Raw genomic sequence first — 27,784 nt, forward strand, 5'->3', positions numbered from 1 at the left:
GAAATAAGAGAGCAATAAATGTCCAGTGAGCTAGATGGCACGTGCAGCAATTCCAAATGAGGGAATTATATACAGTGCAAATTTCTAGTTATTCCAACACAGTGCAAATTTCTAATTATTTCAATACAGTGCGAATTTCTAGTTATTCTAACATTGTGCAAATTTCTAGTTATTCTAACACTGTGCAAATTTCTAGTTATTCCAATACAATTCGGATTTCTAATTATTCTAACATAGTGTTTAGGATCACTTTTGGCCTTTACTCTTTTCAATAAAATCTCCAACATAGCAAAACACAGAACACGCGAGTGAAGGAAGGAAAAAAGAAGCAGCAACGAGTTCCAAGCGATTTTCCGACGAATCCAGTCGATTGCGGTAATTCTCTTCAATATCTTGGTATTCCTCCCTTAAACACGTTATTTATTGCATATTTTGTGTAGGTTTTCCCCAATTTCGTAAGTTAGGGTTTACTCATTGTTGGGCGTTCCTACATCTCCAACACTTTACTCATTGTTGGGTGTTCATCGGGATTTGTTCGTGTGCACCACAACCCAACTATCGCCATCTTCTCTTGAATCTTTCCAATCTCATTTTCATCATCAACATTATTGATCCCTGCCTTGAAATTTGCAATCCCCTTGCCTCGATTCAAGCGGTCATATACCCAATATGAAAAATACTAAGAAGAATTATTAGTGTTTCTCATCATCCCTTTGTTTACGCCAGCTATCTCCATCAACAATATCCCAAAACTATAAACATCAGCCTTGTGAGACACTCGGCCAATGCTTGTGTCGATGATTTCAGGAGCTACAAAGCCTATGGTGCTTCTAGCAGTGGTCAACGTCACACTCTCTTTGTCTGTGGGGTATAGTTTTGCCAACCCGAAATCGGAGATTTTGGGGACGAAATTTTCATTAACAAGTATATTATGAGGTTTAATATCAAAATGTAAGATCTTCATATCACAACCACCATGCAAATACTCGATACTTCGAGCAACTCCAACTATGAGTTTGGATTTCATTCCCCAATCCAAGGAAACTGCCTTTTCTCCTTCGGATATGTACCTGTTGAGAGAACCATTTGACATGAAATTGAGTATGAGAGCACGCCTCTATGCACAAAATCGGACAAGTTTGACAATATTTTCATGATGGATACTCCCAATTGATCTGATCTCATTGATGAAATCTTGGTCGTTTACTCTTCCTTTTTTCTCCCAATAGCTTGACGGCACATAATGGTAACTCTGAAGCTTTCCTAGTTATTCCAACACAGTGCAAAATTCTAGTCATTTCAATACCGTGCAAATTTCTAGTTATTCTAACAATATGAATAGCATTATAGTCACCAAAATTATTGATCTCACTCTCGGCCCTAAGATTAAAGTAATCCTATTGGTTTTATATCCCTATTTGTTGAAGAGGAGTAAAAGTTTAGTGTTAGACAATTAGTTACAAAGTGATTAAATGTGCTTTTATTAGCAATCAAGCATAATTTTGCTATATATGCAACCCTAAAATAACAGAATGTAGCCTTTTAATCGAGTGCAAATCCAGCTAATATAGTAATATGATTAATTAAATTAAAAGAGACTTATGTCGTTAATTGTCAGCCGCCAAAATAATTTTAATTTTTTTTTTAAAATCCTTAACTTTTAGTATGTTTAATCCTTATAACACACATACATATAGATCACTTAAGAATATACATATTCTTAAAAATCCGCTCAAGATAATAAAAAAAATAAAAACTCTAATTATTATATAACGTGATATTTTGACCTCAGAATCTAGTCATGATTTTACAACTTTATTTTTAGTTGACGATGTTATGAATATTTTTTAATAAAAAATTTCTTCAATAAGATTATAATATCTAATCACTTAATTCCCTTGGTGAATAATGGGTTGCATCATTTAATTACAGTAGATTGTTCTATTTGTTAAATAGTAGATTGTATATAATTTTCCATTTCATATGTTCATAGATTTCCCTTTTTCCAATCCTCATTTATGATGATCAAGATATAATTAATTTCATGATCAAACGAGTTACAAATCTAGTCTTTCTCCCATCACTATAAAATGTAATTATGCATGAGCTCTAATCTCATATAAAAAAAATATACAAAACATGACTCCAATTAACATGAAAGATTACCCAATTACCATCCTATTTCTTTTCCTAATTTCTTCCCACAACTTTCAAGCTACTATAGCATGCTTTATTACGGTTAAATTCTCAGTTGATATATCCAATAAGCTCCCTTCAAATTCTCAATTAAAGTTGCATTGTGCATCCAAAGATGATGATTTAGGAAATCATACCCTCAATTTTGATCAGGATTATACGTGGAGCTTTTGTCAGAATATTTTTGCAGATACTTTATTCTATTGTGATGCTTGGTGGGGTTCAAAAAAATGTCATTTTGATGCTTTTTCAGCAGCGTGGAATGGAAGATGTACCAAACATACATGCTATTGGGAAGCAAGAGAAGATGGACTTTTTATGTCAGGCGTTAAAGATCAACCTTCATCTTATAAAAAGTATGGTGATTGGATTTAATATATTGTAATTGTGACTTGATTATCTTTAGATGTCAGTGATTAGTAAAATGGTTTTATTATCTTTATTCTTTTAACCCTTCAATGAATTAGCTATCGCCCCATCAATGTATGAAAATTGTTGTTATTGAAAATCAATAGTGGATCCAGAAATAGACGACCTTGGGATCGGACGAGACAATAAAATGTACTCCCCTCGTTCCATAGTAGTAGGGTCATTTTGCTATTTTGGTACGTTCCGTAGTAGTGGAGTCATTATTTTTTTTAGTAAAAGTCAACACATTTCTTCTCACTTATTTTTCGCTCTCTTACTTTTTTTTCTCAACTTTTTCCTCTCTCATACTTTATTATCTTTTATTTAATCTTAATCTCCATACCGGAAAGAAATGTTTTTAATATTATGGAACGGAGGAAGTAATATTTAAATAATAATTATTAATACATTGTAATTTTAACTCCTTGAGGGTTGAAGGGTCTATATTAGTTAAACTGATCAAAATAATTGAGAGATATTTGGGGTATTTAAACGAATGCAAGATCCACGAGCATCAAATAAGATCGGAGGTCAACCATTAAATAAAATTATGGCCCAAATATGACTCTTGGAAGCCCACCCCTTTCAAAAATTCACACGATCGATCCAGGCCCAATTTGAAAGTAAGGATTAGGTCACGACATGCATTAACGATCTTTTTCCTTTTTAAATAATTGATTTTTTTCTAAAATATTCATAAGTTATATTTCGAAATTATTTTTATCTTTTGTGAATTGTGATAATTATATTTACGATTTTTTTTTTTGTATTTTTCAGTATTTGAAATTTTACGCATATAATTTGCATTAAAATTTTATTTTGATCCATTTTTTGGGTTCCTTGATAGTACATTTTTAATGATTGCATTTTTCCATTGTCTACTTTTTCAAAAAAATAGTAGTTGAAATTTTGATTAAATAATGTTCATTCAATAATTTATTTTTTAATAATTTTTTTATACAGTAATTATATTCTCATATACACATGAAATTCATAAAAAAACTTATAAAGTTCCATATATGTTGGGCTTCAGCTCGTTATAAGTTCTACTCCTTTTGTTCCTTGTTAATAGAGACACTTCTTTTAGGCATAGAGATTAAGAATAGTATGTTAAATAGATGGTGAATAAAGTAATAGAGAGGGTTACTTTTTGCTAAAAGTAAAAATGACTCAATTATTATGAAATTTTCCAAAATAGAAATATGACGTACATGAAATGATCTTATAGACCCCCTAAAATTTTGTCCTCAATTTGCTAGTTTAGAGTGTAACTATATATTTATCACCATGTTTTGCAATTTTCTCAATTAGTAGATGCTAATCAGTATCTAATAATCTCCATCCGGCATCCATACACTTTGTTGAGTAAAATTTATTCAATAGTAATTATATATTTTTAATTGTATAGTTCTTGGGTAAAGAATAAAATTGGATGCTTTAATTACACGATATAGTTCAAGTAGTAATTCATATTCTCATCATTTAAGAGCTTTTAGGATAATGGATGTATCATATTCATCTCCAAAATTAAATAAAAATAAAAAACAAGAAGACATGAAATAGCATGAGGGAAGGGAAAGAAGATGAAAAAGTTGTAGATAGATTCACTATAATTATCATCAACACAGCGAAAGACGTTGCAATGATTAGCGTTGGTAAAAACGACATAATTGAAGAATAGAAATATTAATTGAATAATTGGTGATAGATAAACTCATAATAGCAGCATATTCTGGTAATTATGATGGTTTGATATTGCTTATGTCTGAGCATATTATTTTGGCAGCAAGTGAACTACTATCACAAGCAACATTTAAGAGGTAATTTAATGGTATCTATTGTTTGGATATAAACGCCGAAGCAATTAATGTTTAGTGATGAAAACAAATACTCGACGGATAGAGAAACAAATGCACAAATTTAAGTCGATCCTATAAAATTCGTCTGTTGTAGTTCCATTTATTTCATGATATTAGAGATATATCCATAATATGCTTACCATAAATATATTAGAGATATATCCATGTCATGCTTAAAATAAATATTAAAGAATTAAATTGAGTGGGTAAGTGACGGTATATTGATGATGAAGTATTAAACAAAACAACACATTTTTGAATGGTTTGAAATTTTTTTTATTAAAAAAAATATATAATATGTATGTGGCATTTACTAGTACAAATTAAATATGAGAATTCAATCTAAAAGATAAGTAGGTTAGGAGAGAGAGCTTATTTTTCTTTTATTTAAAAAAGGTTAATTAAACCATTCATATGATGAGCAAAAGAGTACAAAAGTTTGTACAAAAACTAAAGCTCCCAAAGCAAAGAAACACCACAAATATACGAGTTGCAAATTTTAAACTATATATATGGGCAATCGACCCTCATTCAGAGGCAACATACGTTATCGTTAGTCACGGCTGGTTCTCAGACCGCACCTCTATGTGGTTGGTCACGACCAGTGGCGGATCCAGGAATTGATAAACGGAGGGGGCGAAATATATATTAGTAGGTTGGTTTAGGGCGAAAATAACAATTTTTTTCGATTTTCGGGGCGACGTCGGGGCAAACGGAGGGGCGGACATGGTAATTTTACGTCCGGAAAAGAAGAAATTAGTCGCACGGAGGGGGTCGTGACTGGTTCTTCGTCAGGCCAGCACATGTTAGCCGCCATTCCGAGTCTGCTCCTAAACATCCCCGTTAGTCATGCCTGATTCCTTCATCATGCTATTATTCCATAGGCCAGACTCCAAGTTGTTGAGCCTCTTAAAGACGGTATCAATATTATAACTAAACATGATAATCTAAAAGACTAGTTTGTTAGGAAATAGAATTTATCTAGTTTATAAATCCGACACTAGTTGTCATTAATAGTCTACACTATCATCCTCGATCGGACAACGATTGAGGTTTTAAAACCATAACTTTCTCTTGTGGGCTGAACAACGGAAGCCAAACATATTGGTTATGTTGGTCAGATTCCAATTTAGATTTGTAGAAATAGTAATTGACGGTTTAACTATTAGTTTTGCTTTAATTAACAACCAAGCATAATTTTTTATATGTGTCAATGTAACCCAAAAATAATTGAAGGTAGCCTTTCAATCGAGTGCAAATCCATCTAATATCATTAATTAAATGAAAGAGACGTATGTCGTTAATTGTCAGCCTCCAAAATATTGATCGAATGATTCTATAAAGTTGTAAAATTGACTGAAATTGCCTCCCATCTTTAACCGTCCAATAAATTAAATTACATTTTATAAAAAAGGGGGACCTATATTCACCCTTTGCTATAATGCTTCGCGAAGACATTAAATATCTCACTGCAGTTCGATACCAACTTATATTTTTTTATTTTCGAATTAATTATTTAAAATAAAAAGAAAAGTAAAGAAAAAAAGAAAAATATATGATTGTGATCCCCTGAATTGACTTTATTGCTTGCAGAGATATATAATATATTTGCATGATAAAGAAAAAGGGTCTAATGAGATGTTATTTATATGGCAGACACAGGCCATGCATGGTAGGTACCAATTCTTGAAAAGTAAGATTAGTTAGTTGGTATCTTTGATTGCTTCCTATGGTCACATATAAACAAATATTCATATTTACAAAGAAATCTACTCTAAAATTCAGACTCGATAAGATACCAACACTGTAAGCCTCGACACTAATTTATTAATTTCGCATGTATTCATGTCGTGTCAAATATTGTCAGATCTACTCTAAATACATTTTAAAGGAAGGATTAACATTAATAACTAATTAAGGTTTTAATTTTCTTATAATTTGTACTCCCCCGTCCCATTAAATTTGCAACATTTGCTTTTCGACACAGGATTTTATGTAGTGTTGTTTTGTGAGTTAATAAAAAGAGAGTAAAGTAAGAGAGAAGAAAAAGTAGAGAGAGTATTGTTTCCATTTTTAGAAATATTTCATTTTTAATGGAACAGACCAAAAAGAAAAATGTTTCATTTTTAATGGGACAGAGTGAGTAGATTTTATGGTCTTGGTCAGATTTTCATGTGTATATGAGGGGAAAAAAAAGGAAAATACAAATGTGGGCTCACAAATAAAGCAAGATGAAAATATAAAGCAACAACTTTAATTAATTAGACTAAAACAAAGTCATCTTCCATATGATGACTGCTACAACATCATAATCTAAAAAAGATACACTGATGTATATATAATTCCCTAAATCCTCACAATATTCCCCACCAACATAGAGAATTTTGCAGCATCCCATTTTCATAATCCATATCATGGGGCCAAATTAGACTACTAACTAACTAACTATAGTAGAAAATTAAAATTAAAATTAAAATTAACTCATCCCAAATCAAAACCTCAAAACCTCTCTCCCTCTACAATTAGTTCAAGGACCTAACACAATTATACAAACCATTAATTAAAAATGTACAAACATCAATTCTTAGCTACCTCGATCCATCGACACATCACATCCGACAGCGACGACGACGATGACGAAGATCAATTTCGAAAATCCCAATTTTAAAAATGGAGACTCTTCGACTCCTAATTAATTAACACAACTCTAATGAGAAATTGGTGTGGTTAATTAATTAATTTCAATTACTAATAATGTTAAGTGGTGAGCAAATTCGTTGGAATTTAGAAGTGGGAGAGAAATCCGCAGTGTTTAACATACTCCTCTTGTTACCCGCGGTTGGGCTGATGAGCATTTTCGTCCGCGGCGTCACCGGCGGAATGTCGCCGGAGCTGAGCTGCGGCGGCGGGTGCTGCCACTGGGGGAGCGGGCCGGCGAGGAGGAGCGTCTGGAGGAGCGGGCCGGCTTCCATGACGGCTTGTAAGAACTTGCCATTTTCCGGCAACGGCTTGCTCACCGGAAGTCTGTCGGCGGCCGGCGGGGGGCTGTCGGAGTCGGAGAGGGATTGGGAATTATTGGTGTTGGTTTCGTCCTCGTTGCTAGTGGTGCCACTTGAGAGTGGTTGCAGTTGCGACGACATTTCCAGCGAAAGTCGCTGGTATTTCGTCGCAAATTCATCCCTCTCCTGCATGATATTGGCTAGTAGCTCTTTGAGTTGGACAATCTCCTCGTCTTTCCTTGAAATCTCCTCGTGCGCCGCCACCACCGCCGCCTCCACCTCTAGCGTTGAGTAGAAGAGGGATTGCTTCAAATCCGCTACTCCCTATGTATATCACAAACAAAATTAGTTACCTTTAGAGTGTTTGATAGTAAAAATGAGATAACAATATAAAAAAATACACATTTTAAGTCAGATAACTCATTTATCTTTGAGTTATCTTAGAGTTCAAAATGCTCAAACTCGAAATCAAATATGGGCAAAAGTTCAACAAAAGAGAAAGAGTGTTCGTCTCAGCAAAACAAAGAAAAGAACGCACTACCGGAAACAAAGATACTTGAAATGGGATTAAAGGAAATAACCTAGTACCTCTTCTTCAAAGTAGTAAGCCCATGTAAGAGGACTGCATTGTTCTTCCATTTTGGTTAGGTTTGTTGCTTGGAGGAAAAAGAAAAGAGTACCACAAAGGGAAATGTTAATGAGGTTGTTTTCCACTTTCTTATAGTAGTTGCTTCTTCTTTTTTTAATTTCAATTTTTTAATGAATACCTATATCTTTTGCTACTTTTGTGTGGTCATGGGACATATGGTTGGAGAGAAGCATAAAAGGCCAAAAGCATAAAAAGTCAGGTGCATATAGTGGTTAACTTTATACTAGTAGATTCTTAGTACACGAGGACCTTTTACTGTGAAATATTATTTCCTCTTCTAAAATAAATATTCATTTCTATATTTTTTAGTGATTTAGACTAAGAGTATTTATTATCGGATCCAATGATTGTTCCTCGTGCTTATTTGTAGGCTTCTCGAATGATGAAACAATTGGCCTTGTGATTTAAAGTTGTTCAAACTACTCTCCTTGTTGATTTGTAGACACTTTTAATGATGAGACAATTGACCCAAAGATTTAAGGTTGTTCAATATCCAAAGGCAAAAGGCAGAGATCGATCCCCTAACTAGTTGGTTAAGGATGAACGAGTCTTGTGCCACTCGAACACACCCCTTGAATTTATATTTCATTTCTAATCTAATATATAGTCATAGCTAGTGTTTTATTATCTTTAATTAGTCCAATTCAATTCTCCATTTGTATTGATTGAATGAAGCACAATACAATAACCCTTATGCCCTCAATAAATTGTTCTAATTATAAATGAAACTTATTTTTTAGGAAGTGTGTTGCTTAGAAATGTTAAAAGAAAATGATGTCATATGAAGAAATGAAAGACATTTATTTAGGTAGTAAAGAAATATAAAGGAGAATCTGAAATGGGGCAGGGGATGGAGTGTGAATCCAGTGATTAAGGTTGGGGGTTTATGTCCCCTTCTTTATGATTCTAGTGAATTTCCTTTTTCTCTCGAATCTCCTATTGGTTCTTTTGGGATTTGCATAAATAGTTTTCTATATTAAATGTAATGAGATTAGGAAAATAGGAAATGTTATATAATTATATGGCCCACAGCTAGAAATCTAGAAGTTAAAAAGTAATTTCATGTTAAAGATTTCTAGGAGAAGACCACATATTTGTGCTGTGCACTTAGGGCATCTGTAACACCGGAGCGCACAGAGTGAGAGAAACAGAGGACAAATGCATGGTGAAGAGAAGTGGTGAGGGCTGCTGATAGCCTCTTTTGCCCACTCGTTGTGTGTAGTATTTTATTATGGAAACTCAATTTTGTTTTCTTTCTTTTCCAATTTTCTGTTCGCAACGGTCTCATAACCAATTTTTACTTAAAAAGATATTTAATCATATTCCTCTTCGCTATTTTCTTTTCTATTTTCTACTTTCTATAAAAATTAGGTCTTCTCCTCCCAACACACGATTTTGCGATGGTTAATATCACGAGGCCACGATCCTAAAGTCGTACCATTTGATATGAATAATATAGTACAGTATGTGGTGAAATGACAAGCACGGCTGAAACTACGATTAAAGTACACCCTCAAGGAAGATTCTGAACGTTTGTGCCGATGCAAGCAAAGATCCGATCATCTAGGAACAACAAAAGATAAATGATTTTTCCAAGAAAGTTGCTACCATGGAGTACAACTTTGTATGTCTTGAAGGCACTCCAGAGCGTGCGTATAAGATGATTCAATTTTTTTTGACCAGGCCAATTGAAAAAATTCAAAAATTCTATCTTGTTTACAATAGTTGGGAGAAAGTTTAAGGTCTATTCAAGTCGCACGTGGATTGACAACTCTATCAAATTGTAGTCTAATCAATTTAAGGTCTATATTTTCAGTTCGAATTGAAATCACTGTCTTTAACGAACAATTCTCTCTACAAGTGGAAGCCTCCGGATCGGATTTTCATCCGACTAAAGATGCGACTGGTTTCTATGACCCGAACTTGGAGTCGAGAGATCAGCATCGAAGCCACAACACATTGATCACTCCACAGTATCTTTACTATTTTACTTTGCATTACTACTGAAAATTCCAAAAATAGTTAATTTAATAGCCAACTCGTGTGGGATTCTGTCTTTTTCATTATTACGCATTAATCAAATTTTGAAGTACCGACTGCCGAAACAAAAATTAATATTGATTATGAATTTATGATAATAATATTAGAGGATCCAGTAATACTCTTATGTTTCGGATTATTGTAATTCGAAGGGACTCTATTTTGCGGTAGGTACAAAACAGAAATAAAATGCAAATTTGTGACATGGACATGTATATTAAACTAATTCTATTACCAGTTGTCTAGCCATTTTTTTATTGTAATGAACTTGAAAAGTTTGATTTTGAGGTACATGAGATTGCGATTTGCCAGTTGAGTCTAGAGTCAAATTATTGAATTAGTAAAAAAATATTTTTATTTGAGTTTAAAAACTCTAGAATTTTGACAATAGTTTGTCGTCTAGCCATTATATTTTTGTATTCTGGAATAGATATTCGAAAAGATATGATATCCCACAAATCACATATAGATATTCTGGAGTAGATTTTTGACATATATTGAAAGCATAACTCTAACTAGCGACTTTGGAATTATGTTTGAGAGACATTTCTAACTAGTGCAATGCTTCATTACATATTAAATCAAATCCAAAGTTTGGATAATAAATAAAGGTTTTATTTGAGACATTTTAAAGAAGATTAATTCCAACGTTCAAATTATATAAATCAGACGTGTTTATACATTCAGAGAAGCTCGAATTCCAATGATATTTCGATATATAGAGTTCAAGAACCATCAGACCAAATTAATAAGCACAACACAAGTTAGAATATTTCTCTATATTTGGAAAAATTATTCGAATAAAAAATAGAAAAATCAAAAGCTCATGTTTCTAGATTCAAAATAAATTATAAAATGTCCAAAGTTTGTGCATTTACATATACTAAAAATTACCTTCTACTATAAAAAAAAAGATGTAATTTTACTGATTGATCAAATTTGTCACATTGGCATTTTAACACGCTAGCTTCAATTTGCACAAAATTAAATTTCAAAGAAAAATCATATTTAGATTTTTAAACATATAACCTAATAAAGAATAATTTAAAAAATAGTGTAAATACCAAATTTGGTTTTTTTAAAATTAGGAAATATTCTATTTTGATAGATGATGGTGAAATTCGCATGCTGTAGGATATGTTTCTTCACTCTTTTTACATGGTCTATTAATATAGGATATATAATTTATTGTGAGTTGGATGCAAAATTTTCCACGTAACCTTATTTCCAACTTTCAATATAATTCATGATATTATTATCACGATTTATTGGTATGCGAAATATTTTCTCTCTTTTTTTCAATTTTCTTATTCCTTATTATCACGCTCACGCCTTATAAAATGAAAATGTCCAACTCTTTTTGTTTTTTAGAAAATAAAAGGTATGAAATCTATCTGAAAAAGGTACAAAAATATGTTGAACTTCACTATGGGATTTTTTATTTTCAACAAAAGACCACATTTCTTCCTAAGTTCACACCCGTAAAATTGAATTATTCAAAAACAAAGATAACTGAATTCCAATAAAATGAAGGATTAAAGCTGAAAAAAGAGATCATTAAACATGCATGTAATCATTACAAACATCTGATTTTTACTTCTTTTTCCTGTAAGAGTATATGCTCAGGTTTTTTCCTCCTTTTTTGACTATCATAGGATACACAAAAAAGGCAAGAAAAGTGAGCAATTAAATTAATTAAACACTAATTCATGAATTAAGATTTCAAGTAGGGATTGTGACTTAATTTGCACCGTTTGTTAGAGATTATTCCAGTTCATATTAATTATGAAAAATTGAAAATTTAGAAAATGAGTTAATGCTCTGTATTTGAACTTGTTTAGATTATTCCCAAGTTATTTGTCATGGATGGAAGCTACAAAGTCATTTTCAAGAATAATTTGTGTTGAAGAAAAATCCAAAATACTTTATTCATATAAAATCTTTTTAATTAAAAACTGAATTAAAATTTTGATTTTAAAAATAAGGGAGGTTATTGGTAGGGTCCTTATGGAAACCTTTTGCACAACAAAGTAAAAAGATTTTGGATTTCTGACCAATTCCAAAACAATGTGTCAAGGGAAACTGCTCCACCACGCGTTGGCTAGTGGGTCCATGCAAAATATCATCATTTCTATCCATTTAATTTATTGTAATTTATTTATTTTTATTAGGAATATATTTTTATAATATTTAATTATATTTTAATTTCATGTGCTATTTTTAATAATTTAAATGACTACTTAAATGTTATATAGATTGCATCTAGTATTAAATCAAGTCAAGTTGGTGTTCTTTCATGCAATTAATCCTAATATAATACTATATCTATCTTTTAAAAAAGATTTTTAAATTGTTACGAGTTTTAATGCAAAATTAGTAAAATAAGAAAATTACCATAGAGAAAAAAATACTATAATAGAAAATTTATAATTTTAATGGATGAACTAAAATAGAAATAGTTTCTATTTTTAAAGAATAGAAATAGTACTCCCTCCGTCCCAAGATAAGTGACCTACTTCTTTTGGGCACGGGATTTAAGGAATGATATTTAAATAAGTTAAAGTGGAGAGAGTAAAGTATGAGAGAGGGAAAAGTAGAAGAGAGAATAGAGAATAAAGTAGGTGGAGAATAAAATAAGAGATATGACTTTTTGCTAAAAATGGAAATAGGTCACCTATAGTGGGACACCCCAAAAAGGAATACAAGTCACTTATCTTGGGACGGAGGGAGTATGTTTTAAGATTTTGTTTTGCATGTGCTTCAACTTGATGCTTGATGTCATTTAGGATAATGCATAATGCTCAACAATAACTAATGCAGAAACCAATTTGTTGTCAGTGTCATAAATTGATAAGTAGAAGTATCACGTGTAGGAATACTAATGCAATCTGAAAATCCGTAAGCTGACTCGAATAGTCCACTGTCTGAATAGGGTTAGAGTTAGAGTTTATGTTTATTATAAATTATAAATAATTAATATCTATAATTTTCATAAATGTTTATAAATATAAAACACTTTAATCTTATTAATCTCTAATTAGGCTAACTTGAAATCCGAACGTTCAAGATTAAAATTGTAAATTTCTAACCTGATAAAACTTCAACTTGATTAGCTCATATTTGATTGACCCGAAACCAAATAAGCCGGTCTAGTTGACATCTTTAATCACATGTACATGTGAAGGTATTTTACTAAAATAATAAGAGTATAAAACATGCATGTTGGCTTAAAGTTGGGGATCGAAGTAGATAATTAAAAGTAAATCAATGCTAAAAGCCTATTAAATATAGGTTCAATAAATATAGATATTATTGTATCATTATGAAATGTACAAAACAAACTCAACAATTAGTAACCCAAGAGAAACCAATAGTCAATACACACACAAACTGTATAAATTGATTGTATGCATGCAATTTAAAATGCACAAATGTGATGTAATAAATTTGAGTACCTCATGCATTTTTTGTCGCGTCTTTTATCAATACATATATGGCTTGTTTGTATTTTGTATGGGATAATGTACGGTAGATTTTATCGATATCTATTACTCAATTAGTAATATATCAATTTCATTTTCATATTTGATTATATGTATTAAGATATCCATAGTTATATGTTGTTTGATAGAACAAACCCTACTGAATTTTGCAATTTATAATAGTATCATAAAATAAATACTCCATCTGTCTCACTCTAAGTGACACATTTTCCTTTTTAAGATGTCTGACTCTAAATGACACATTTCTAAATATAAAAATATCACTCTATCTATTTTTTCCTTGTTTCTCAATTTATTCTCTCCACTTTACTCACAAAACAACTGCATAAAATTCCGCGCCGATTTAGAAATGCTCCTTTTAGGGTGGGACGGATGAAGTATTTATTATAATCGTGCATGGTGTTGTCCGTAACGTTGCCCAAGAGCCCAATTGTTATTTAATTAATTATTTACCATTTTCGGTGGCTTAAAAATATAATATAATACATATATTGTGCAAATCTAAAGTATGTCACTCAAAAAGATTTTGGATAATGTTTATATTTGAAAATGTGCAACCCTACAAATGAAAAAGGAGGCATGCATGAATATTCCAAAGGGAATGATATATTTTAATGGAATGCTTGTTGTATTTTTCTACATTAGCATAACTATGACTCATACGATGAAAATGATATTATGTATTCTTCTACATTAGCTTAACTATGACTCGTATGATGAATCAGTTTTTTGTCTCTGAATTTCGTAAGGAAATGTTAAAAGTTGGGATATTTTATCAACAAATGTAACGTTAGCTTTTTTCCGATATATGTTGAAAGTTGCGGATCTAATAATATTACTACCATTCCTAAACACTATACTCATTTTATCCGCTGAGAGTGTGCAACAATCGTTTTTATTAGACGTCCACAAAAAATACTACTAATAAGTAATAACACCAATCCTTATAATTTATTTTCATAATTACCCCTTTTATACTACTTCCTCCGTCCCCGATTAAATTGTCACTCTTTGACTGTGCACGGATTTTAATAAATATAAAGAAAAGTTAGTTGAAAAAGTTTGTGAAATGTGGGACCCGTTTTTTTTATATTGGTTTTATAATAAAATGTGAGTGAAGTGAGTTAGTGGAATGTGAAACCTACTTACCATTTATGATAAAAATGAAGTGTGACAATTATTGAGGGACGAACCAAAATGAAAAAGAGTGACAATAATTAATTGGGGACGAAGGGAGTAAAATATTTATCTTCGACTAGCTTGAGACTTTCTCAACTAACCAAATAGTATCAATCAAACATTTTATATAGTTCAAGGTTGTATATTTCATAGACGAAGTGAGTAGTAGAGGGTTATACAATTAATAGTTTACTTAAGTCAATTGTGAAGAGTCTTGGCTCGTTTTGTTTGGTGGTTTGCTTCTTTGATAGGGGCTGCTCATGTTAGCTTTCTGGTTGGTTAGTTTTGTTGTTTTTTTCCTTTAGATTAGATTAGCTTCTTTGCTTGTACCTTTTGGCTATTTTTCAGTTTTGTTTTTTTTTGTTTTTTGTGTTTGAACTTCTTGCTCGCCAAGATGGATTGAGCCGACTCCTTTATGCATATAAAGAAAAGTTACTTTAAGTCAAAATGTTTGCATTAAACCTAAGAGGCTAAGACTAAAATAAAATCATCACATAGTGGAGAGGCACGACAATATGGATAATGTAAGACAATACTTATCAATTACAACTAAATAAACATATAAAGCAAGAATTAAGAATTATATAATTATTCAAAGCCAAGTTTCCCACATTAATCAAACAAAAACAAATTATTCCTCTCATGCTGAACCACGAATTGTATCACTCAATTGAAACATATTTTCTTAAATACTATGATTGTTGGGTTTTTAGTTAGTGGTTAAAGACTTCAACTTATGGAGAAAAAAGCAAGTAATGATTTGGAATTCCTTAATATGCATTTAAATGCTTTATTTTGCCATTATCTAGATTAATGAAAGGGAACAAAATTAGTAATATGATACATGTTTTACCAACATCTATATTTATTACCCAATGTAAATGGGGGCGGGGCGGGAAAGAAATGAGTACCGAATTGACTTAGGGAAAAAGCAAAAATTCTTATTCATAACTTTTCGTCTGCATAATTTAATTTGTCATGATCATACAAGTTTGCGGCTAACAAATTGTAAACGTAATTAAGATTGAGACCTATCAATGATAATTAGTTAATAAAGTTCTTTAGATATATAAGTGTGAGTTATACTAAAAACTATATTATTGATTATAATATATGTGAATCTGCATAAATACAACATATAGATACATCAAGCGTACATATTTGTGGCTGAAGACTTGAAAATGATTATTTGTAAGAATCATTTTCATGAGTCCTTCGATCTCACAATATTTATAAGAATAAATAGTCATTTTTTATCCTTTAATCATATAATTTATATATTAAACATAGCATTAATTTTTGTGATGAATGAATGCAACACTCAAGTTCCAATTTCACGACTTTATACGACAGATGCAATGTCCTCAAAAATGTGCTAGTAGTTTTCTATGATAGAACTTTTGTTATTGTGAAAATATTTGCATTGAGCATTGAATGTCTTACTATATATATTTTCAAAAATAACATACACTATTTTTATTAAGAATGAAATTTAAATTTCCCACGAACCATTTGAATAAAATAATATGTTCGCGCGCGCGCCACATTTTGAAATAATCAAGCATGGATGAAACATATTAGTACTCCTACTTTATAGCGCCACAAACGTATATAAATTATAAAATATTTACAAATACTTTTTAGTTATTTTTTAATGATATCAAAACTACTTACTCAAATACATTAACATAGGGCTAACAATTTTTGGCACGATACGATAACACGACAAGAATCCCGTACGAAATTAATGGGTATGTGTCAAGGCTTATTGGGTTTGTGTTCTTATCATGTCGACATGATAAGGACACGAAAACTTCGTGTCATGTTCGTGTTACACGTTAAAAAATAATATTAATATATTATAATATTATAATATTATTATTTTAAAATTTTAAAATTAAAATTTAATATAAGAAATACTCCCTCCGTCCCACTTTAGGAGTCCCGGTTTATCATTTTTTGGTGTCCCACTTTAGGAGTCCCGGTTGAAATATTCCATAAATGGTATTAGGCCCCACATTCCACTAACATTTTTCTATTCACATTTTATTATAAAACTAATACAAGAAGTAGAATCCACATTCCACTATTTTTTTTCACCAACTTTCTTTTACATTTCTTAAAACTCGTGCTGAACTCAACTGGGATTTCTAAAGTGGGACGGAGGGAGTAATATTTATATATATATATTAGTATAATTTTATTATTATAGTGTCGTTATTGTGTCGTGTCATATATTTGTTGTTATCGTGTCATGTTGACCCGAAATGATTCGTGTCGTTAATGGGTTCGTGTAGTGTTCATGTCTGAAGGTAGTGGGTCGTGTTCGTGTTTATTGTTATCGTGTCGTGTCGTTATTGTGTCGACATAATAACGACACAGCACACACGATTTGCTACCCTACCTAAACATAACCATGGAGTAAAGGTCATTATTAAATTTATGCAACTTTGACATTTTTCTAGGTAGATGCCAAAGGTAATTAAAATATCGTTACTTCCAAGTATTTGACTAGAAATATGGTTTTCATAATTTGCCAAAGGTAATTAAAATATCGTTACTTCCTAGTATTTGACTAGAAATATGGTTTTCATAATTTTTCTTCTTAATTAAAATGGGGTATTCAATTCTCAATTCGTACGAGTAACGTTTTATTTTATTTCTTTTGTAGTCGAACTATATTTCATTTTAACAACACACAACAATTCACAACTTATCGATGATCTTAATTAATTACATTACACTAAACAAAGCACAACATAAAAAAAATTAAGAATTGGGAGTTGATACTTACATAATTGAAACAATGTAAAATGTCATGTCAAAAGCAAATATGATCTTTTGCAACAGGACAAGACAAAGGATAATGTAAAGATTTTGTATTTGATTCAAAGCACTTTGTGTGATTATATTTCAATCATGCTTGATGTAATGAAAACGCGTTTGACATAATGATTGTGCAAATGCAACTTTTTTGGCAACTATCTTTTTCTTTTTCTTTTTCTTAATTCTCATTAATGTTACTTAAGATAAAAGACATATATGGGACTAAGAGAAAGGGGAAAAAAGAATCCCACTATCGGCTTATGATTAAGTTTTTTACCTCGTCACAAATAGTTTTCTCCATTCATTTCTTCATATCATTTGATGTAGCATGCAAGTCCATTCTTTTAAGGTAAGTGAGAAACATCATAATACAAATTCATTTATGTTTTATTGCAATTAAATTATACTACAGTATATAATTAGCCACAGGGTGAATTAGCGTGTAACGGACTCTACTTGTGTAAGGACTCTACTTGTGTAATATACATAAGTGTAACTATTTTTAACTACTAGTAAAATCCTTCTCGACTATTCAAGAAATTGTTTATAAGCTAATGAGGAGTATAAATTTAATAACCGCATCCACGATTGACTTGAATCCCGGACCTTTGACCTGATGCAGGCCAACTCACACACAAAAAATGTACTAATAGACGCCTGCTGTAAGGCTCGAACCCATTCAAGAAATTGTTTATAAGCAAATGAGTATAAATTTAATAACCGCGTCTCAATTGACTTGAACCCGAGACCTTTGACCTCATGCAGACCAACTCACACAAAAAAAAATGTACTAATAGATAGACACCTAACTATGCCAAACTCGCACACCTAAAAAATGTACTAGACGCCCACCGTGGGGCTCGAACCCACGACCACAAGGTTAAGAGCCTTGCGCTCTACCAACTGAGCTAGACGGGCTATGTTGAAGGTTAATTGCTTAATAATTATTACTATCTATATAAAATGGGTGTCAAACTTTGTTTTATTGTTTTTTCTTGTTGTGTGGCTCTAAGCTGGTTATGGACTCTTGTTCCCCTTTTTCATGCTCAAAGTTTTACTTTTCTATAAAAAAAATATACTACTACCATATGGAGTGTATACTAGAACATAGATAAGGATATTAATATTTAATTTAACGTATTTTGATAAATTAATGGATTTCAAAGCAACACTAAAGATAATATATAGTACTCACGTAAATGAATTTAGAGCAAAATAAAATAAGTATTGATGTGGGGTCGGGCAAAATTAGTAAGTATCTTTTTTGGTGTATTTTAGTATTTTATATTAAAAGTTGATGGATACAATTCTTGAAAATGAAATATGCATTTAGTCGATGCCAGAGAGGTTGGATTTCCTGTGAACAAATAACGTCATTTCTCCATCTCTCTCTCTCTTACCCTTGTTCGTGCATCAACACGTTAAGAGCTGTTTAGATTTGAAGAATTGATGGATCAAGATTCGAATGTGAAGGTTTTTTGTCACCTTCTTTGCCGACATTTGAAAATGGTTAATTACAGTTGGTGTGTGTTATGGCTGAATTAGTTTTATATTTTTTATGAAGGATTTAGTTTCTTAAAGTCCTGTGCCAAATATAAAATACTCTAACCATATGAAGAGGTAGATAGAGTATAATTGTAAAAGTCGTCGCTTTCGAAGAAATGGATGGTATAAACGCGTTTTGGTAGTAGAATCTTCTTAGAAATTTACTTGATATCACATGGTTTATTTATAAAAATGTTAATTATGAGGAACATCCCAATTAAGGTAGTAGTTACATATAAATGATTTATGTCATATACGGACATTGTAGTATACTAGTATCGATAATGGACCTATAAAATATAGGGTAAAAAACATTATTGTTAGTCTCAATATCATTAGTTGACTAGTTGTTGCATGCATTTATAATTAGGAGAAATTGGTCCTTAGATATTTTTAAAGTAGTGTGCGATTTGAATTCCTCTTCTCATAATTATACTATCATTTTCCCATCGGTTTAACATGAAATATTATGGGGCTTCCCAACATAATCTAGTGATCCAACGTCGTTTTCATTAGCATTCATCTCAAAATCTTACACGAGATCTTTGTTAGGAATTTTACTTATATAAACGTAAGTACTAGTTTTTTTTATAATGATTTCATAAATGAAAACTCAACGGAATTGTTGCATTTTCCTCGGAAAGCCCTATATTTCATATCCCCAACATAAGATATTGAAATTATGATAAAGTTTGAGAAATTTCCAGGACTATTTTTGTTATATCCTCTATTTAAAGGAACAAAAACAATTTATCAAATCGGTCAAGAAGGGATGGAATTGGGCCACAAAATTGCAAATTAAAGCAAATATAGCCCAACATTTTGGCACCTTCGACTATTAGATGTGACTAATTCATTTATCAGGTGTAAAATCCACAAAACCAACAAATCATCATGATATATATCAAGAGAAGATGAATATGAATAGTGTAAGTAGTGAACTTGCTATATACACAAAGATAGAATGCACACTTTGGTTTAGGGATTATCAACCTGCTATATATCATAAGTTTGAATGTAAGTATCAATGTGTAATGTTGCTCTATTTCACTCAGGCCTGCGCAGTTTGACGCATAACGATACCTCCTTGTATGACTGAACCTTCTCCTTTGCTGCCCGTGATGGCCTCGAGAGAAGCTGCAGAGGCTGCAACCTAGGGCCTGACCCGTCTTTGCTGCTTTCGTTTTCCACTAATGCAGTCTCAGATGTTGATCTCTGTTCTCCGACAGAATCCTCGGGCATTTGAGATACAGAAACTCTAGCCTCCTTTGTTTCTAAGAAATCCTCACCATTTTCTACTTCTGCAGCATTGAATCTAGCAGATTGCCTTCGCCGAATTTTCCTGTAGTTGCAATACTCAAAGGAGTAAGTGAAAGAATGAGGTTACCACAATTTGAAAACAAGGAAGAAAGGGGAAGTTTATTGTGCCACTGTGTGTTTCTAGTTTTACAGAGGCACTGTAGAAGTAGAACCTCTTATTTTCTGTCTTGTCCTTATACTTAACTGGTCCAGAGGAGCATTCACCTATCACGAACCAACAAGAAACACTTCAGAGAGATTGTCATTGGAATTTAACCAGGCATTTTAGGAACAATTTTTTCACCATTTTGTTGTAACTTCGCTTTGGTTTCATGAGGCTTCTGATCATCTGTATCTCCTTTTGAGGACTCCATTTTGATACCCTTCACATATCGAAGATTACAGCAAGCCGTGTTGAGGGTCAAAACTTGAATGGAATATTCATAAAGACTTAATTAAAGTGCAACCTATACCTCAACATCAACAACAGCATCTCCCATTGGTGTTGTTGTTTCCCTTCCCTATGAAAAAAATGGTCATTACACAATATAATAAGATAATGAGACGATTTGCTATAATCAGGCTGATAGATAACTTACAGACCTCAAGATCAACTTTGAGAAGACCAGCTTTGCACCCAAGCACATGCTGTAACATTTTCAACTGAAATAAAAGGAACGTGCACAATGTGAGCTTCCGGGTGAAATATGTAGCACCAACCAAGCGAACTAAATGTAAACACACATCAAGTAAGATTCTATGGACATACCCGATCTTTACCTGAATTTATTTCCTGAAATCCAGTTTAGAAATAAATATCAACAATATGCAACAGAAGAACTTCAGAGAAATCAAAGAGTTGCATATATAGATTTCATAAAAGCACCACAAGTATTTGAGCATTGTAAGTTGCCAGATGTTGATTCTGTTCCTGCATTTTGAGCAGATTTACTCTCAATCTGTCAGACTCAAATCCATTCTGTTCAATGATTTTGCTATCATGTAATGTCAAGGAAACAGCGAAAACGAACCTAATCAAAAGCTAATTTATCCAAAGCAATGAGTATCTCGAAACATACAACAGAATTGACACCATAAAGGATACTTCCTCTGTGCTATCAACTTCACCAAAGCCATATTATCCTAAAACAACAAAGAATAAATCTAGAATGAGCAAGGACGAGTAACAAAAATCAATCACGAGATAACCGAATGACTTACAAACAGTGTTACCTTCTGTAGCTTGTGAATGTACTCTTTAATATTCGTCTCTGTAGATTGAGATTTCTCTTTAACTAACAGCCTCTGATTTTGTGGCTGGTTACTGATGTCTGCAAGCTTCCTCCTACCCACATTTTGAGTGTCCTTCGCTTTATCTGGAAACATGTTTGAACATCGCAACGAATTAGCAATCAACTCAAAAAACAATATACCTCGAAAACATGATTTCACCTTCTATACACACAAAACAGCAAATATTATCACAATTCACAAGTGGAATAATAAAAAATTAGTAAAGCAGACTGCTATTCTACAAGCCAAGCAGATATGATTTTGCGACTATGTGAAATTGACAAGGTATGATTGCCTCACTCCACACAAAAGAAATTGTTGGTTTCGTACAATTTGAGATCCAACTAAGGTTATCGGCATTATTCAACAACGCTTCATGAGCAGAATTCTGCATTAAACCCTAGAAATCCTTGTATTTGCGCAGAGTGAGAAAAAACACAGCTACAAAACCGAAAAAGTAATGTAGATTTCAATAATCACCTTTGGTTATCGCAGCATTCTGCGCATCCAGAATGTGAAAACCTTCCGGCTTCGGCATCACTGATCAAACAGCACCGCGAGAAATGTTTGTTTGAACTTTCTCTTTCTATATTTATACAATACAGCCTTCCTTTTGCGAGGGAGAATACAAGAAGTAAACTCCGAGCCTCCATAATGGGCTTCAAATTTAATAATTGCAGGCCCACTAAAGACTGCACCAATCCTTAAAAATATTTTGGCCCAATAAATAAGCCGATTCACTTAATATGGATCTTAAACTTCAAAATAGTTAATTAAATTTTAAATTTGTTTTGAACCCAACCCGACCTATCTTTTCTGGCAAACAGAGATATGTATAAGCTATAGTATAACAAAATTTGAGAAGTTTGTAAATTGTAACTAAATACTTACTAGTACTTACTATAATATATAAATTTACTTTTCAATATAGATTGGACCACGAAATAAGAAGAGTCATACTAACATTAATATGAATCAGTTTTGGTTGGATCAAAAGGTATTAAAGATGAAGAAAATCAAGCTCATTTATGAAATTTTCACAATAAATCTACAATAATGTTTGTAAGTGTTTGTGACTACAATTGAATGTACAATGAATTCTCAAAAGATGATGTATAAAATGTTTTCCAACACTCGTTAGTGATATAAACCATCACTGTCTTATCAAGAAATTAATAAATCCTCATTGTAATTAGTGGTCCTAAAAGGTAAAAGTCTTCTTGATTTCCTCATCCTCTCTCAAGTCATTTTCACTACAAAAGGTGAGGTTAAAAAACTAAACATAAAGATTTTCATACTACTTCTTGAATTCCTTGTTTAATTTCAATGTCAATGTTATCCTCAGTTTGTTTTCACTTTTCGCCATAGGAAAATAAATACTCCCTCCATCCATGAAAATTTGTCACCTATTTCTTTTTCCACTCGTCCCTAAAAATTTGTCACCTTTCATTTTTACCTTTTTTGGTAGTGGACCATATATTCCACTAACTTTTCTATGCTCATATTGTAGTATAAAACTAATATATAAAAGTAGAACTCACATGCCACCAACTTTTTCAACTCACTTTCTATTACATTTCTTAAAACCTGTGTCGGATTAAATGGTGACGAATTATTAGGGGCGGAGGGTGTATTTTTACCAATAAAAGAATTATGATGATGTTGAATTAATTAGTATTTCAATGCATTAGTCAAACATGAGATGACTTTCTCTAAAGAAAATATATCTACAGAAAAGAATCTTGTTTAGTGTTCACTACTAAATACCAAAACTTTACTTCAAGGGATGAGAGAAACATTATTTAAAGCATTGAAAAGATAGAAACTGAAAATGGTTCCATTTTTCATTTATTTTATCTATATTTTGAGAAACGGCTCTTTTCATTGGAGAAACCAGCTGCAGTCACTCACACTGACAAAGCTGTAACTCCATCCAAATGAAATTATTTTACTCCTTATATTTATATAGAATCAATTAATTGTAAATTGTGTCTGTTGAGAAGGTATTGAGAGATTCCCTCTCTCTCTCTCTACAGCCTCCACCACCACCATGTTCAAGAGCTCTGCATCAATCAGCATTTCTGTTTTTTCCCTTTAATTAGACACAATTATTTTATGCTTCATTCATCTCAAGACCCAAACACACACCTCTTCATTGTTTAGAGCAGAAAAAATCAGTTATTCATAATTAATTATCTTCTGCTTCTTCCAATCCCAAAGATGCTGCTTTCTCGCATGTACATTCTCTTGCTGCTGCTATGTCTCATTTGCTCTTCCTATGTTGAAGCTGCCACTTCCTTCAATCTCACCCTCTCTCATCAGCACCCCAACCCTGATTTTGTAGCTCTACAAGTCAGAAGGTAAACACACACACACATGGATATGTGAACTGAACTTTACAGACATTTCTATGCTGCATTTCTTGGAAGATCTGTTGGAAATCATGCCCATTTAATTATTTTTGACATTATCTCTGTTTAAATTGAAAAGATTGGATTTTTTTAATCTGGGCTTTGTGTAGCATTTGGGTTGATGTAGTTGGTATCATTACACCTAAATTTCTGCATCTGGGATTAGGTTTTTGTTTCTACATTGCTTGTGGATTTGATTCTGAGAGGCATAATCTGGATTTTAATTCTTTTTCATCATTTTAAGATCTGAGATTCACCCAAATTTGGATTTTTTTTTTTTTTCTGGTAGTTTTCCCCTGTTTTCCCTTTTATTTACTGTGATGTTTCTTGCCTAGATTTGATGTTTTCTGCTTCTGGCAATTGAATAGTATTATTCACATTTATTAATTACATGTTAGCTACTTGAGCATCACTTTTTTCTCAATTTAATGCTCATATACATTTTAGCCTGTTTGTTGTTGAAGCTTGTATGTTAGTTGCCTAAAGAGATTAATAAGCATAGGTTTTAATCCCACATTGTGCTGAATTTGATCATAGGAGTGTGAATGAATCGCTATCGAAACGCCGCCAGATTCTTGAAACACCCTTGAGTAGTAAGGCACAGTCACAATGCCTGACCGGGAACCCCATAGACGACTGCTGGCGATGTGACTCCAACTGGGGAAACAACCGGCAGCGCCTGGCTGACTGCGCTATAGGGTTCGGCCAGAGTGCGATGGGGGGCAAAGGGGGCCGTTTCTATGAGGTGACGGACTCCTCTGATCACGACACAGTCAGTCCGACCCCTGGCACCCTTCGTTATGCTGTCATCCAAGACGAGCCCCTCTGGATCACCTTCAAGTATAACATGGTCATCAAGCTCAAGCACGAGCTGATTGTCAACAACTACAAGACCATAGATGGGCGTGGTGCCAATGTGCAGATCACGGGGAATGGATGCATCACATTGCAGTATGTGAGCAACGTCATCATCCACAACGTGCACATTTACAACTGTAAACCGTCTGGGAACACTGATATTAGGTCGAGCCCCACCCATGTTGGCCACAGGGGGAAGTCGGATGGTGATGGCATATCAATCTTCAGTTCGAGGAACATATGGATCGATCATTGCACGCTGTCACATTGCACCGATGGATTGGTGGACATCATCATGGGATCTACGGCTATTACTGTGTCGAATAACTATTTCTCTGATCATAATGAGGTTATGCTGCTCGGGCATGATGACAAGTACTTGCCCGACTCGGGAATGCAGGTTGGTTCTTGTGGAAAAGGCAACGTTTTGATCTGTCCCATTTTGAATTCTTGATTTGAAACTGATGGCTGAGGTTTGTTTGTTGTGTTTGGGATGCAATGTAGGTCACAATAGCCTTGAACAGGTTCGGACCGGGGCTCGTGCAGAGGATGCCAAGAATAAGGAGGGGCTACGTCCATGTGGTGAACAACGACTATTTTCAGTGGAAAATGTACGCGATTGGAGGCAGTGCTAGCCCGACTGTGAATAGTGAGGATAACCGCTTCACTGCACCAGCTGATCCAAGTGCGAAAGAGGTAAAACGCTGCTTGCATTATTCGTTGAGTTTGTTGTGTGCATTTCTCACAGCTAAAAACACATATTTCCTACTTGTGATGCAATTTGAACATATGCATACTAACTACGTTGTGTGTCTGTGGTTCAATAGGTGACGAGACATGAGGATACGAGTGAGGGGGGGTGGGCCGACTGGAATTGGAGGACGGATGGGGACTTGATGGTGAACGGTGCATTCTTTGTGTCATCCGGTGAAGGGGCTACGATGCAGTATGCCAAGGCCTCGAGTTTCAACCCTAAATCGGCTAGCCAAATCGAACAACTAACCATGAATGCCGGTGTTCTTGGTGGCACAAGGTACACACATGAATCTTTGCTTCTCTCACAAAATGGTGTTTAAGTTCATATTTCACAAAAGTGTCACTACATTTAGCATGCACTAATACTGTAAAAAACACAAAATAAAACATTATCTAAATTGGCAATGTGATATGCCTTTGTTTGTAGTATAACTTCAACTTTAAAGGAATGCTCATTTCTTTACAGCCTTTCACTAGTAAAGAGTGTGTTCATCTTTTCACATCATGTGGTGTTGGAGAGAATAAATTGGATTCCATTGGTCACAATTTCTTTATGTTTGTTGGTTTAAAAATGTTAATTAGGAAACATTTTTAGCAAATAGTACTCCAATCTATGTGAACTTATAAATTAATCCACATACTATTAATGTATTAATGTTGTTAATAGTTCTACTTTATAAATTGTTTTACCAATGTAGTGCTTCGTTGTCAACTTAACTATAAGCATGAGTAGTAGTAGTAGTACTAAAATAGTGTTATCCTAATATTTAATTTGGAAATATATGAAATTCTCATCCTCATGCAATCCAGCCCATAGATGTGGGCCCAGACTCTTTTTGGGCCCACTTGCAGCCAGCCTAGTGACAGTGCTTTATCGACTGGTACATTGTCATGTAGACTTTTTGCAGAGTGCTTTCTGGGTTGTACCTTCAATATCTAATGACCCTTTTTATAATTAATCAAATTATTTTAGTTACAATTAATCTTGAGTTTATGTATACTTTGTAAATATAATTTGTGCAATAGTAAGATAAATAAGTGACAAGAAATGATTGAATTATAATGCAGGGACAATAGCGTCAGCTCATATGGTGGCGGGTCCACCACCGTGACAGGCGGCGGGAGCGGCGGCGGAGGGTCCAGCGGTGGTGGAGGTGACTATTTTGGGATGATATTTGCGGGCAGCGCCGCCGTAAGAGGGCCATCGCCGCCCACCATTTTGTTTTTATCTTCCCTAATTATTTTAATGTTGTATATTTCCTCCTCCATTGTTAATGGTTTGGTATGATTAAAACCTCATTCATTTTAATATTTGAGGTGCAAGAAAAAGGGAAAAGGAAATCAATATTTTTGTGGGGGGCCATTGATTCCTCGATCCAAACGAGTTGTGAAAAGTTGACAAATGAGGCAAGTAGTTGGAACTTGAACAATCACTTATTTAATTCACCGAATAATAGTCCGACATGTATGAAATAATGTCTAGAGCTCTAATGGCAACGAATTGAAAAGTGTAATTATAAATGGACATATTTGAAGATGGGTCTCTCATATAATTGGTGATGAGCCAGTTGGATGATTGTGAAGTTTATTAGAAGTAGTTCTTGATTTCTTACATTGTCTCAAGTTGTAGTGTTATTTTAGTCTTGTGATGAATTACAAACTCATTTAAGAAGAATTCGTTAAATTAAACATTTGCAAACGAAAATGGGTACTATTGTACTGAGAAGATACCATGATGAGGGGCCCATATTACATGAATAATTCTGTTTTTATATTCTTCCAAATAGTAGATAAATGATATGATTCCATTGGACAACAGCGAATGCAATGAACCTAACAGTAACACTGTCCCTTCTTAAGGGTAATTGTTCTTTAATATATTTTCATTGAATCTTTTTTATCTAGTTTTTCATCAATTACTACAATCTCCTTCTCCACGTGAATCTGTGGTTAATTAGTTAGT

The 27,784-nt window shown here is 33.1% G+C and overlaps 4 protein-coding genes and 1 non-coding gene across 5 annotated transcripts; 1 reads left to right on the forward strand and 4 right to left on the reverse strand.

Moving 5' to 3' along the window:
- Positions 1-487: 487 nt before the first annotated feature.
- On the reverse strand, positions 488-1,093 carry LOC125210116 (rust resistance kinase Lr10-like). Its single transcript, XM_048109694.1, has 2 exons — positions 722-1,093; positions 488-637 (listed from the first exon to the last, which is right to left on the reverse strand). Exons 1-2 carry the CDS (start codon positions 1,091-1,093, stop codon positions 488-490), a joined length of 522 nt encoding a protein of 173 aa, XP_047965651.1.
- Positions 1,094-6,695: 5,602 nt separating this feature from the next.
- LOC125212803 lies at positions 6,696-8,180 on the reverse strand. The gene is made up of 2 exons (XM_048113061.1): positions 8,051-8,180; positions 6,696-7,786 (listed from the first exon to the last, which is right to left on the reverse strand). The coding sequence occupies exons 1-2, from the start codon at positions 8,099-8,101 to the stop codon at positions 7,205-7,207; spliced, it is 633 nt and encodes a 210-aa protein (XP_047969018.1). The 5' UTR covers positions 8,102-8,180; the 3' UTR covers positions 6,696-7,204.
- Positions 8,181-18,504: 10,324 nt separating this feature from the next.
- TRNAK-CUU lies at positions 18,505-18,577 on the reverse strand. Its single transcript has one exon. It is a non-coding gene; the product is annotated as a tRNA-Lys (tRNA).
- A 1,505-nt stretch (positions 18,578-20,082) lies between these two features.
- LOC125212537 (shugoshin-1-like) lies at positions 20,083-22,340 on the reverse strand. The gene is made up of 10 exons (XM_048112738.1): positions 22,277-22,340; positions 21,737-21,879; positions 21,609-21,646; positions 21,390-21,498; positions 21,273-21,296; positions 21,107-21,166; positions 20,977-21,024; positions 20,808-20,886; positions 20,677-20,728; positions 20,083-20,546 (listed from the first exon to the last, which is right to left on the reverse strand). The coding sequence occupies exons 1-10, from the start codon at positions 22,332-22,334 to the stop codon at positions 20,252-20,254; spliced, it is 906 nt and encodes a 301-aa protein (XP_047968695.1). The 5' UTR covers positions 22,335-22,340; the 3' UTR covers positions 20,083-20,251.
- Positions 22,341-23,770: 1,430 nt separating this feature from the next.
- Positions 23,771-27,202, forward strand: LOC125212535 (probable pectate lyase 13). Its single transcript, XM_048112736.1, has 5 exons — positions 23,771-24,156; positions 24,745-25,465; positions 25,570-25,761; positions 25,893-26,098; positions 26,890-27,202. The coding sequence occupies exons 1-5, from the start codon at positions 24,017-24,019 to the stop codon at positions 27,107-27,109; spliced, it is 1,479 nt and encodes a 492-aa protein (XP_047968693.1). The 5' UTR covers positions 23,771-24,016; the 3' UTR covers positions 27,110-27,202.
- Positions 27,203-27,784: the final 582 nt, after the last annotated feature.

Source organism: Salvia hispanica, chromosome 3 (genome assembly GCF_023119035.1).
Source record: "Salvia hispanica cultivar TCC Black 2014 chromosome 3, UniMelb_Shisp_WGS_1.0, whole genome shotgun sequence".
Taxonomy (NCBI): Eukaryota; Viridiplantae; Streptophyta; class Magnoliopsida; order Lamiales; family Lamiaceae; genus Salvia; species Salvia hispanica.

Excerpts from the sequence above, each read along its gene's own strand:
- LOC125212803 (XM_048113061.1), bottom strand. The coding sequence starts at position 8,101 with ATGGAAGAACAATGCAGTCCTCTTACATGGGCTTACTACTTTGAAGAA. Across the intron at positions 7,787-8,050 it reads CTTACTACTTTGAAGAAGAG|GGAGTAGCGGATTTGAAGCA; the intron begins GTACTAGGTTAT and ends TGATATACATAG.
- LOC125212537 (XM_048112738.1), bottom strand. The coding sequence starts at position 22,334 with ATGCCGAAGCCGGAAGGTTTTCACATTCTGGATGCGCAGAATGCTGCG. Across the intron at positions 21,499-21,608 it reads AAGTTGATAGCACAGAGGAA|CAAAATCATTGAACAGAATG; the intron begins GTATCCTTTATG and ends ATTACATGATAG. Across the intron at positions 21,297-21,389 it reads ACAATGCTCAAATACTTGTG|GAAATAAATTCAGGTAAAGA; the intron begins GTGCTTTTATGA and ends ACTGGATTTCAG.
- LOC125210116 (XM_048109694.1), bottom strand. The coding sequence starts at position 1,093 with ATGTCAAATGGTTCTCTCAACAGGTACATATCCGAAGGAGAAAAGGCA. Across the intron at positions 638-721 it reads TGTTGATGGAGATAGCTGGC|GGGATTGCAAATTTCAAGGC; the intron begins GTAAACAAAGGG and ends AATCGAGGCAAG.
- LOC125212535 (XM_048112736.1), top strand. The coding sequence starts at position 24,017 with ATGCTGCTTTCTCGCATGTACATTCTCTTGCTGCTGCTATGTCTCATT. Across the intron at positions 25,762-25,892 it reads CTGATCCAAGTGCGAAAGAG|GTGACGAGACATGAGGATAC; the intron begins GTAAAACGCTGC and ends GTGGTTCAATAG. Across the intron at positions 26,099-26,889 it reads GGTGTTCTTGGTGGCACAAG|GGACAATAGCGTCAGCTCAT; the intron begins GTACACACATGA and ends ATTATAATGCAG.